Raw genomic sequence first — 13,034 nt, forward strand, 5'->3', positions numbered from 1 at the left:
TCAGAGCCAAAGCCTGACAATAAAATTCTCATATATATATGGAGAGAGGGGTGAGAGAGATACTCTCAGAAATCATCCAGAGCTCTGAGCTAATAATAGAGAGCCTCTGACTAAGCCAGCCCTGATTACAGAATGGGCCCCACCTGAGAGAAATTAAGTGATTTCTGGTTTAACTACTGAGTGGGCCCAGCTGAGGAAGGGCTGGAGGAAAGAGAATGTAGAGAGTCAAAAGGTGCCTGCAGGGCCTTGAGTGAACACCCAGGGGACGGATTGGGAGACCTAGAAGGGAAGTAAAGAGGTGAGGAAGGAAATGGCACAGGGAAAATTGCAATATGGGTAGAGGATTTGACTTAGCTGTGCATTACCCTGGGTTGTAACCCAGAATTGAGGTTGGGACCGGATTCCCCTACCAGCCCTAAGGAAGTGGTATAGAAGAGTAGCTGAGCCCAGTGAGGGGGTTGCAGTCTGAATGTGACCTTGCTGAAGAAGAGCTGTGGAGAGGGTGGAAGCTTTTTATTTCTGTTAAGTTAGTTTTGAACTTTAGTGTGGATGGCTGACCCTGGAAGGAACAGGCTAAAGACTGTGCCCTGGCTGGAGGGGTGAGTTATCTGAAAGAAACCACTATAGCCCCAGAGTGACTGTTGACAAGGGCTGCTACCCCCCCCCCCCCCCCCAAGGACACTGTGGGATATGCCATGAGGATATGTAGGGTGGTGAGTAAACCCTGTTAAATTCCTTTAACTGCAGCATGTCTAAAACAACTACACTTTTGTAGTTTTCCTTCTCCATACTCTTTTCCTATGCCTCATGGCAAGCACTGTATCTCAGCCTTAGTCTACATACAGCTGATGATAGCACCTTTGGCAAACAGTAAATGACTGACTGTCCTTGGCCACTTTTATATTGTGAGTACATGTGCTGCCAGACGCCTATCTGCAGAAGGGATTCTTTCAGCAGCAAAGTAACATGAAGTGATTTACTTTGTCCATGCTGGATACAAGGTTCAGGGGGGAAGAATCACTCCAGGTTGCACTTGCTTTTGAAATTTTTATTTCTATATTCCATAGGTCCTTTGGAAGAAATTTCATACAAAATGAAATCAAAGATTGCCTACTTGGAACTTCTTTTTTGGATGGGATAAGTATTGCTGGTAAGTCAGATAAATGATTGTGCTGTTAAGATTTGAATTTACTTAGCTCCTGGCCTAGCCCAAATTTGGTTGTGTGTGGGTTTTTTTTTTTGTTTTGTTTTGTTTTATTCTACATAGATTGTGCTGCCTTGGAACAATAAGTAAACTCCAAACTAGAAAAGGCCCATTCTGTGCATTAAGGGCTGGCTTCCTCTCTGCTTTACTTCCATTGAGTAGTACTTTCATTCCATGAGTCATCCCCCTGATTTCAGTGGGAAACTTTTACTAATAAGATACTAAAAGTGTGTGCTGTAGCAGAATTGATCCCTTGTTGCCACATTTTTCAAGAATTCAGTTCCCCTTTGGGTGCTTTAGTGAAGTGGCCAGACTTTCAAAAGTGCTCCATACTTGCCAGCTCCCACCATTCTAGCCTTTTAAAAATCTGATGCTAAATGTTTGTCAGTGCCCTAATTATGTTCTTCAAAGGCAGAAGGAATGTGGGATCTCTTATGGTAGAGTAGTTCTGAGACATTGTAGCTCAGAATAATAGAACAGACTTGATGCTGCAATTCAACTAATTCAAATGATTGTAGGCGCTTGCTGAACTACATTTCCCAGGATTATTTCAACCTAAGATCAGGACTCTTCCTCTTCCCAGGTATGAATGCCAAGCCCTGGAAAGTTTTGATAGAGCATCTTAAACAGCATAGTGTAGAGACCATCCAACCAGGTATGTGTGTATGTCTAAATGACTCAGTTTCATTAGCCCCGATCTAACTTCTCCCTCCAAAAACTGTAATTTAAATTTTCCTGGAATTATATGCTTTCTTAAATACTCCTTTTTTCAGCAGCTCACTACCTGTCTGAGGTGTAAGTTTGCCCCGTTGTCCTTTATTGGGGCCAGGCCTTCAAGGATGTTCCAGCATTTTATTTTGTAAAATAGATGGACTCTTCCTGATCTCCAGCAGAGGGATATTATTGACCTTCTGGGAAGGACTAATGGACAGGCAGTAGATACTGAGGAGGTGGAGCCAATACTTCAAAGCCAGTAGATAAATTACCTATCTGCTTTAGAAGTAGATTTTATTTTCCTGTTTGAGTGCTAGCTAACAGATCTTTTAGGTCCAAATCTCAGCATTTGCACAAAGTCTTATGCAAATCCATAAACTACATGTAACTGACCAATTTGCTCTGCAACTAAATCTGCCTACAAATGTTGTGGAAGCCTTTAAGGAGGTCTGTTAAACATTTGGCCCGAAGAGTCATACAAGAAAGGTAGAAATGTAAAAGTTGTTCCACTTATTTGTAGCAGATTGCTTCTCTAATGTCCATGTCCAGCATATGTACATGTGTCTTTATGATGACCATTAAGGGACTGGGAGGGATAGCTCGGTGGTTTGAGCATTGGCCTGCTAAACCCAGGGTTGTGAGTTTAATCCTTGAGGGGGGCCATTTAGGAATCTAGGGGAAAAACCTGTCTGGGGATTGGTCCTGCTTTGAGCAGGGGTTTGGACTAGATAATCTTCCAGCTCTGATATTCTATGACTGGGTGAATCTGCTTTAAATTGCAAAATATGTTGGCAAGAGTGATGGTGTCCCTAGCCTCGCTTTGCCGAAAGCTGAGAATGGGCAATGGGGTGGATCACATGATGATTACCTGTTCTCTTCATTCCCTCTGAAGCACCTGGCTTTGGCCTCTGTTGGAAGACAGGGTACTGGGCTAGATGGACCTTTGGTCTGACCCAGTATGGCCATTCTTACATTGAATAAGTTTCATAAAGATGTGTTCAGCTATTGAGGGTATAATCATCCCAGAACAAATGTAACATTTTCATGGACTCTCATTGTGCCGGCGCCTGACTCTGGCCGCAAGGATTTCACTATATAGTTTACCTCACTCAGCTGCTTGATGACCTTAAAGGGCCTGTCCCGGGCAGCCTGTAGTTTGTTCTTTCTTACGGGAATGAGATTCATAGATTCTAGGACTGGAAGGGACCTCGAGAGGTCATCGAGTCCAGTCCCCTGCCCGCATGGCAGGACCAAATACTGTCTAGACCATCCCTGATAGACATTTATCTAACCTACTCTTAAATATCTCCAGAGATGGAGATTCCCCAACCTCCCTAGTCAACTTATTCCAGTGTCTAACCACCCTGACAGTTAGGAACCTTTTCCTAATGTCCAACCTAGACCTCCCTTGCTGCAGTTTAAGCCCATTGCTTCTGGTTCTATCCTTAGAGGCTAACGTGAACAAGTTCTCTCCCTCCTCCTTATGACACCCTTTTAGATACCTGAAAACTGCTATCATGTCCCCTCTCAGTCTTCTCTTTTCCAAACTAAACAAACCCAATTCTTTCAGCCTTCCTTCATAGGTCATGTTCTCAAGACCCTTAATCATTCTTGTTGCTCTTCTCTGGACCCTTTCCAATTTCTCCATCTTTTTTAAAATGCGGTGCCCAGAACTGGACACAATACTCCAGCTGAGGCCTAACCAGAGCAGAGTAGAGCGGAAGAATGACTTCTCGTGTCTTGCTCACAACGCACCTGTTAATACATCCCAGAATCATGTTTGCTTTTTCTGCAACAGCATCACACTGTTGACTCATATTTAGCTTGTGGTCCACTATAACCCCTAGATCCCTTTCTGCCGTACTCCTTCCTAGACAGTCTCTTCCCGTTCTGTATGTGTGAAACTGATTTTTTTCCTTCCTAAGTGGAGCACTTTGCATTTGTCTTTGTTAAACTTCATCCTGTTTAACTCAGACCATTTCTCCTATTTGTCCAGATCATTTTGAATTATGATCCTGTCCTCCAAAGCAGTTGCAATCCCTCCCAGTTTGGTATCATCTGCAAACTTAATAAGCGTACTTTCTATGCCAATATCTAAGTTGTTAATGAATATATTGAACAGAGCCGGTCCCAAAACAGACCCCTGCGGTACCCCACTCGTTACGCCTTTCCAGCAGGATTGGGAACCATTAATAAAAACTCTCAGAATACGGTTATCCAGCCAGTTATGCACCCACCTTATAGTAGCCCCATCTAAATTGTATTCGCCTAGTTTATCGATAAGAATATCATGCGAGACTGTATCAAATGCCTTACTAAAGTCTAGGTATACCACATCCACAGCTTCTCCCTTATCCACAAGGCTCGTTATCCTATCAAAGAAAGCTATCGGATTGGTTTGACATAATTTGTTCTTCACAAATCCATGCTGGCTGTTTTGTGAAGAACCGTCACCTGGTAGCATAGGAGCGGGCACGTGCTGAGCGGTTGTATCAGACCTTTTGCTTCTCTTGGGCCCTGGCTAAATTCTCACCGGCCAAGTCGATGAGCTCAGTGAGCTTTGCCCAGAAAGTCAGTGCATACTCCACCTCTAATTTTCCATCCGGGAGGCCTTCCCCTCCCATTCACCAAGTCCAGAGGTCCCCATACAGCAACTCAAAAGGAGAGAATACGGTTGATTCCTGGGACACTTCGTGGTACGTGAACAGCAGGTTTTCGGAATCATCTTTAGGATCCCATTGAACCTCTTCACCAGCCGGTTGGACTGAAGGTGATATGTTGAGGCGCAGGTGCGTCAGACCCCACACGTCTCCCACCAGCACTGGAGCAGAGTTGATATGAAATTGGATCCCTGGTCTATAAGTACCTCATTGGGGAACCCCACTCGGCTGAAAATGGTCAGCAGTGCATCTGCCACAGTGTCTTCCTCACCAAGACCACCTCCTCAGGATAGGGAATAGCAAAATCTACCACCACCAGAATGTATTTTTTCCCTGTCCGAGTTGCCTTGCTGTCCATGGCCACCTTCTGGAAAGGCTCCTCTATGATGGCCAGGGGCCTCAAAGCTGCTTGTGCTGGGCCTTGCCCACCCTCTGGCAGGGGTCACAGGACCTGCAGTACTGCTGGACGGCATCAAAGATCCCGGGCCAGTAAAAGTTCTGTAGCAGCCTCTGCCTGGTGTGCTGGATTCCCTGCTGTCCTGAGAGGGACATCATGGGCCAGGTACAGTAGCCTGTGGCGATACTTCTGGGGGAGAACTAGCTGTCTCCTGATCCCCCATGGTTCCACTTCCCCTTGGGGAGCCCATTCCCGATACAGGAATCCCTTCTCCCACAGGAATCTTTCCCGGCAGCCTACCCCCAGGGGTTTCACTATGCTGTGGCCAGAAAGTTCCCTTAGCTTCTCTAAGGAGGGATCCTTCTTCAGCTCGGCTTCGAATTCAGCGGCTGGGTAAGGGATGGGGACCTGCTCCCTCTCAGTGGCTGGTCTGAGGCAGCGGCCCCACCAACTCCTGTCCCCAGTGACTCCTTTCCCGCTGGGGTAGGAACCTGCACCCCCGGCAGGGCATCGCCCTGGTGTCAGAGCAGAATGCCCTTCTCTGGCTCTGGCTACGGGTGATGATTAGGGTACTCTGCGGGCCGCCCGGCCAATCCACCAGGTCACCCCGCATCAGCACCTTGGTTGGCAACTGATGCTGCATCCCCACATCTTTGGGCCCCTCCTTGGCCCCCCATTTCAGAAGTACCTTTGCCATGGGTACCTTAAACAGGGGCCTGCACACCCCCGTCAGGGTTAGGTAGGTGTTGGGCACCACCCGGTTTGAGGCCACCACCTCGGGCCGGGTCAGCATCACCTCAAGTCCCAGTGACCTGCTTCCCATCCGCCTCCAGGGGAATGAGGCACTCGCTCCTCAGGGACTGCCCCGTGCCCACCCTGTAGACTTAGAAATTTGAATCCAGAGCATCAAGCCTCCCCCAGGAGCCGGCCTGAGAGACTCTCTCCCCGCTTGTGCCATTGCTAAACTGCCACCCCGTCCTGCCTGGGCAGCCAGCCCTTCCTCTGGCTGGTCTCCCACCCAGTTAACTCTTTATGGGCTCGGTTTGCTCCTCTTGTCCCTGAGCTTTTGGCACCGGGCCTATCTGTGCCCCCCCTGCCCACAGTAATTACACCTCAGGTCCCATTGGTCCCCTGGGGCCGGTCAGTCAGCTCTGGTATTGGCTGTGCCTCTCAGGAGGGATTTATCCGAGACTCCTTTCAGGGAAGCCCCTGGGTGACCCCTCTTCTGCACAGATGTGGGCCTGTCCCCCTGGGATTCCATTCCATATCCCAACCAGCTAGCTACAAACTCGTCAGCCAGCAGCCCTGCATGGCACAGGTCCTTCGGCCTCTTGTCCACAAACTACATCCTCCGGTCAGGGGGACAGAGTTCATACAGTTGCTCCAGCCCCATACAGTTCAATCACGTCCTCCTTGGTCTGGGCCCTGGCCCCATGCGCCCACTTGCGGGTGTATTCCGCCATCAGCGTGACCAGTTCCAGATAGGTCACCCCCTGGGTCTTCTGCACACTCAGGAACCTTTTCCTGTATGCCTCGGGGGTCAGCTCAAACTTGCACAGCAGGGCTTGTTGAACAGTTCATAGTCACCTGCTTCCACCTCATCCATCTGGCTGAACATCTTTATGGCTTTGGGATCTGGTAAGGGGGTGAGATTCATAGACTCTAGGACTGGAAGGAACCTCGAGAGGTCATCAAATCCAGTCCCCTGCCCACATGGCAGGACCAAATACCGTCTAGACCATCCCTGATAGACATTTATCTAACCTACTCTTAAATATCTCCAGAGATGGAGATTCCACAACCTCCCTAGGCAGTTTATTCCGATGTTTAACCACCCTGATAGTTAGGAACTTTTTCCTAATGTCCAACCTAAACTCCCTTGCTGCAGTTTAAGCCCATTGCTTCTTGTTCTATCCTTAGAGGCTAAGATGAAGAAGTTTTCTCCCTCCTCCCTATGACATCCTTTTAGATATCTGAAAACTGCTATCATGTCCCCTCTTTCTTCTCTTTTCCAAACTAAACAAACCCAATCCTTTCAGCCTTCCTTCATAGATCATGTTCTCTAGACCTTTAATCATTCTTGTTGCTCTTCTCTGGACTGTCTCCAATTTTTCCACATCTTTCTTGAAATGCAGTGCCCAGAACTGGACACAATGCTCCAGCTGAGGCCTAACCAGCGCAGAGTAGATGCTGAAGCCTGTCTGCAGGGTCAACCTGGTGCACATTGTAGGCCTTCTCAAAGGCAGTGAAGAAGGCATCGATATCATCCCCTTCTTATACTGAGGCAGCACTTCTATATCTGAGTTCACTAGGGGCTTAGCCAGCCTGGCCCCATCCGCACTCACCACAGGAGGGGTCTCTCTGCTTCTCAGCTCTGCCATCACCTGTTCATGCTGCTTCTGTCTCTCAGTCCTCCCGTTCCTTCTCACGGTGTGACGTTATGATATTATATTACAATCTCATTGAAAGGTGACAGGGCCAGAGAGTTAATTAACTCACAGACTGACCTGACCCATGGCCGAACTTTAGAGACTGGTTAGGAAGATATATAAATGAATAGAGCTTTGAAATGCAAGTCTGCATTGTTAGAGATAAAAGGGTAGATGTTCGCTTACATCACAAGACCTGAGCAAACAAGTCTTGTCTATTGCTATAGCTTTGATTCAAAGTTCAAAAAAGGAATATTAACAGTTAGGAAGACACTTGAGTGAAATAGTATTATTGTCTATATGTCTTTGAAGATTGTGGTAACCTGTATCTGAACTGTTTAATGGATAAATTATCCTGTGCTAATTGCCAGGATATTTAGGAGAAGGAAAGGTAAGCTTATTGTTTTCTCAGGCCAAAAGGCTTCAGGAAATGTATAAAACCCTGGGACACGATCCTTCTTCATCTCCGATATGCTTTGGGTTTCAAGAGGAGGAAACCTTAAGCCATAAGGATTGAGATCACCAGTCTCTGACTGGAGTCACCCTGAATATGGACATTGGACTATAACCTATGGACTATTTCTAAATGGACTTTTGGCAACTACAAGCTCATCTCTAATATATATTAGAACCTCAAGAATTGAACGCAGGACTGTATGTATATTGATCTTTTAACCAACACTCCCTCTTTTCTTTTTTAATAAATTTTAGCTTAGTTAATAAGAATTGGCTATAAGCATGTATGTTGGGTAAGATCAAAAGTTATCATTTGACCTGGGTCTGGGGCTTGGTTCTTTGGGATCAGGAGAACCTTTTACTTTATATGATGAGATAAGATTGTCAGTAATCAGCATCATATCTGACATGTGTGTCTGGATGGAGGCCTGAGGCTCGGTACTTTAAGGGAACTGCGTTGATTGGACTTCTGAGTAACCAGTGAGGTAATACAGGTGTTGTGGGGGATGCTGGCTTGCTAAATCTAAGTACACCTCTACCCCAATATAACGCTGTCCTCGGGAGTCAAAAAATCTTAACGCGTTATAGGTGAAACAGCATTATATCGAACTTGCTTTAACGCACCGCAGTGTGCAGCCCCGCCCCCCTGGAGCACTGCTTTACTGCATTGTATCTGAATTAGTGTTCTATTGGGTCGCGTTCTACCGCAAGGCCAGCGGGGGGGGCGCCCCGCCGCTGGCCTGTTTCATAAACACATTGTGATAAATGAAGTGGGGTGGGGGTCCCTTTTATGGACACCCAGTCTGCCCGTTATCTATAAAATTCCTCTTAGTAGATGTTCTTTCCTTGCTTTACCTGTGAAGGGTTAAAAAGTCTCACTGCATTGCATAGGTAAAAAGAAGTGAGTGTGCACGGGGCTTGAACTTTTTAAAATTGAGGAAAAACTCTCCTGCTGTCTGTCTGTTCTCCCAAGTTGAAAGGTAGACAAAGCAGATACCATAGGCTCAGGTACCCAGCCAGAGGTGGTGGAACCAGACCCCAGACCAGAGTCCATGACAGTGGTTGTCGATCCCATTTCTGGAACCCACCCAGAACCAGTCCAAGGATCGGAACAGGCAGAGCAGTCAGCACCAAAGCCTATGCTTACAATCCCACCAGTTCCAGGCAAAGGAGGAAGCGGATGAGAGCCTCAAGGGAGTTTGGATGGCAGCCCGGTACAACCCACCACCTCTCAGCTTTTCTCATAGGTCCATGTTTGTTGTAGAAGGAGGACTCTCACACAAGGAGACCCTTTCTGGTGGGCACAAGGAGGACTGGCATCTTCAGACAGTTGGTAGTTCCAACTAAGTATAGGGAAAAGCTCTTGAGCTTAGCCCATGATCACCTTCATGGCCATGCTGGGGTGAACAGGACCAAAGACCATTTGGGGAAGTCATTCCATCTGGGAGGGAATCAGCAAGGTTGCAAATTGGAAAAAAAATTTCAGTACAATATTATTTATTTTTGTAGTAAATAAAATATTTGACATATTAATAAATTCTCAGAAACGTAGAGAAATGAATTATAATTCATATTCCCTCCGTACACACACAGGAATTGAAATGACAACATCTTTGTTATTTTATTTGTATTTTTTTTTTAATTTTATTTTTTTCCTCGAATTTGGAACCCCATTTACCTTGGCATCCTAGGCAACCACCTAGTTCGCCTCTATGAACGCCCCCCCACACACACATTCTCTCACACATTCTCTCTGTCTGTTTCATTCCTTCCTGTGATGGGGTGTTTACCCCACCCTTGCCTGCAAAGGATTGATGCAGACTGAGAAGGGAGCTAATTAACCCAACAAGCCACAGCTGAGGGGAATCAGGTGGCCAAGTCATCCCCTGGCTGAAGGAGGGAGCCCACCTGAGGAGGAACAAGCTGGACTGGGACTATAAAGACATGAGATTGGAAGCAAAAGAGGGGTGGTAGGAAACTCTGTAGCTACAGCCTTGGAGAAGGGAGGTATGCTTGGGTTAGCAAACCTGGAGTCAGGGGAAGCCAGGCCTCAGGGAAAGCGGGTAAGATTCTAGAAGAGACCAGACCCCTTGACGGTTGATGAGTGGGGTCCCTGAGCTGGAACCTGGAGGAGAGGGTGAACCTAGGTTTCCCTGCCAGTCACTGAGAGAGTGGCACTATGAAGCAGGGAATGGGAAGGCTGCCTAGGGCTGCTGGTAAAGATAGACTTTCCAACCCTAGGAGGGGAAAATGTGTCCAATGACCTGGCTGGAGGGCTGAGTCACAAAGAGGTAGTAGCAGCTTGTGGAGTGAGAGAGAGATGCAAGCTGGTGTGCAATTGTGGGAAAGGGTGTTGACCTGGTGAGCTATTCCCCACCATGACCAGGAGGAAGTGCCAGTTAGTGGTGAACAGAGCACTCTGTTACACTCTACACGTGGTTCCTTAGTTCACTATTGCCTGCTGTGCTGTGAAGTCAAGCCATCATCAGTGCGATGAAGAGCTGAGTCTGTATGAGCCACATAATTAAATATAAAAAAGGCTTTAAATGCAAAATTTGAATGCAAAATCAACTCTGGAGTTACTGCTAATGAGTCCATAATAACCATAGCACTCCTTGTCATAAACTTCAAAGTGCTCTGGTCCTGCAGAGTAGTCTTACAAAGAAGGGGCCAGGTATTGGCTCATGGCATGTAGATCAAGTTATTATATTGAAGGTTTTATTGTATTCATTTATACTTTTTCAGTCTAGTGCAAAGGCAATCTCTTCCCTACCAGCTCCATTCTTGCAATAGTTGTTTGCATGAGTATTCAAACCCCAATGAGAAACATGGCAAACATTACATGATGTACCAGTGTATTGAAGTCCATCCAAGTCCTTTTCTAGGGAACTCAATAGCAAGTTCAGAGCAAATATGAACAACTAAGTAGCACATTTGACAAGTAACTCATGATCTGTGCACAGATGCATGTGAAAGGGAAATTACTTAACTGGTTTGATGTTGTTTCCCCTTCAAACTAACTTCACTGACAATGTTTCCACATACACATTGTGCCATTAATCTTCATCCTGTAGCTTCAGCAGAGAACCCTTTTTTCTTTCCCCTAAGGCTTCCAGGCTCCAGCCCTGTAAGGGGGCACAGGTTGCAGAGAAATTCACAGAAACAGGAAATTGAGCTTCCTCAGTCAGTTTTGAAACCACTAAAAACCTGTTTCCTCTTCTATAGAAACAAAACTGGCAGAGCACTCTCTGTGCAGGTTCACTCTGAGCTGCACCTCAGGAGGAGGAGAAGGCAGCTGCAGGATCCTCTCACAAGGAATACATGTGAGACATCTCGTGGCTCTTACAAAACAACACAGGATGAAGGAGATAATCTTTCTATTGCTTCTCTCGCACTTGCAGAGTGGCAGCCTGGGATCTGCTACCACTGGCAAGCCCTGGCCCATGACTAGGGATGGTGAGACCCAACCAAGCCACGCAGACTTGACTTCACCTCCTACTGCAACGCACAGCCTAAGAAACCTGGTGGCAACCCCCATATCCACCCCTTCTGAGATCCAAACAGCTGCAGCAAGTACATCATGGGAGCATGCTGTGAAAATCACCCCTGCGTTCACAGAAGAGGCTCAGGGATTGAAAACCCTGCCAGAGACCGAGGAGAAGAAAACCTCCACCCCTAGAACACAGTCCAGTGGAAACAGCAGTCGTGGTGGTGCTAATGCTAAGCAAGGAGCCCTATCCAACAGCACGGGGAGCTTTGCACAGAGCACTCCTAGAAAGATGCCTCCCCAACAAGGGGCTGTTAAAAGCCAGCAAAGAACAGGGAACAGATCTCCCAGGCTGTCGTACTACAGCGCCGCCAGCACCAGCACTAAGAAGGATGCTGACTTCAAAAAATCCAGCTTTGAAACTACCCGGGGAAAGTAAGGAAAGCTACTTATTTTATTCTCTTATCTTATGATCTGCTTATAAAGGCCATGGGCCATATCCTGGTCCTACGGAAATCCAAGGCAAAGTTTCCATTGATTTCAATAGGACTTGGATTTGAGAGGGGTAGGAGGGAGCCAGGGCCAACATCTGTAGTCCTTACTCAGTGTATCCAAGTCCATGCACCCACACCTGCAAACTCATGATTGCCAAGTTCCCATGGCCCCATACCATCATCAAAACTCCCATTGTAGTGGCTAAGTAAAGACTGCAGAGTTTAGCCTGTCATGCTTATTATTTTAAAGCCAGTGTGCAAGTCCTATCATGTATGGCTAGAATGGACGATGGAATAACCTAATTATCTGTGGTCAATATTCTTCAGGGTTTTAAGGAGCTGCCCACAACACACGTTTTATTGTAGATTGTCTATGTTTCCTGTTTTAGGCACTCATTGAGCAGTGTGGTGTCTAAATTCTCCCTCTTGAAAATTTTCATTTTTGTGGGTTCAAGAGTTTGCACACCCACTTGTTTGGGTGCACAAACATAGGGGCCTTTTAAAACATGTTTGGCTTTGTGTTCCTGAACTGCCCCTGTTAAAGGGTATGCAGTGGTGGTGAAGCTGTGTTGGTCCCAAGATATTAGAGACAAGGTAGGTGAGGTAATATCTTTTATTGGACTCACTTCTGTTGGTGAGAGACACAAACAGAAGTGGGTCCAGTAAAAGATGTTACCTTCCCCACCTTGTCACGTTGTTAAAGGAATCACGAACTATTAAAATACGGTGCTGCCTAATAAAAAAAAGATTAATTGAAAGCCAAACCAAGTGGCACTGCAGCACCATTAACATTCGTGACTGGGTACTTGTTAGACCAGGGGTCGGCAACGTTCGGCACGCGGCTCACCAGGGTAAACACCCTAGCGGGCCGGGCCAGTTTATTTACCTGCTGACGCGGCAGGTTTGGCCGATCGCGGCCCACACTGCCCACGGTTCGCCGTCCCGGGCCAATGGGGGCGGCGGGAAGTGGCGTGGGCCGAGGGATGTGCTGGCCGTGGCTTCCCGCCGCCCCCATTGGCCCGGGACGGCGAACCATGGGCAGTGTGGGCCGCGATCGGCCAAACCTGCCGCGTCAGCAGGTAAATAAACTGGCCCGGCCCGCTAGGGTGTTTACCCTGGTGAGCCGCGTGCCGAACGTTGCCGATCCCTGTGTTAGACCAACTGTCTTTAGTGAATAATCTTGCCACTGGGCA

The 13,034-nt window shown here is 47.1% G+C and overlaps 1 protein-coding gene across 2 annotated transcripts in view; it reads left to right on the plus strand.

The window, feature by feature from the left end:
• Nucleotides 1-11,116: 11,116 nt before the first annotated feature.
• Nucleotides 11,117-13,034, plus strand: part of MMRN1 (multimerin 1) — a 60,571-nt gene continuing 58,653 nt past the window's right edge. For both annotated transcript variants that reach the window (XM_054029905.1, XM_054029906.1), the window contains exon 1: nt 11,117-11,782. In XM_054029905.1, the coding sequence (XP_053885880.1) occupies nt 11,220-11,782 (563 nt within the window). In that variant the 5' untranslated portion in view covers nt 11,117-11,219. The remainder of the gene's footprint in view (nt 11,783-13,034) is intronic.

This window comes from Malaclemys terrapin, chromosome 5, assembly GCF_027887155.1.
Source record: "Malaclemys terrapin pileata isolate rMalTer1 chromosome 5, rMalTer1.hap1, whole genome shotgun sequence".
Classification (NCBI taxonomy): Eukaryota; Metazoa; Chordata; order Testudines; family Emydidae; genus Malaclemys; species Malaclemys terrapin.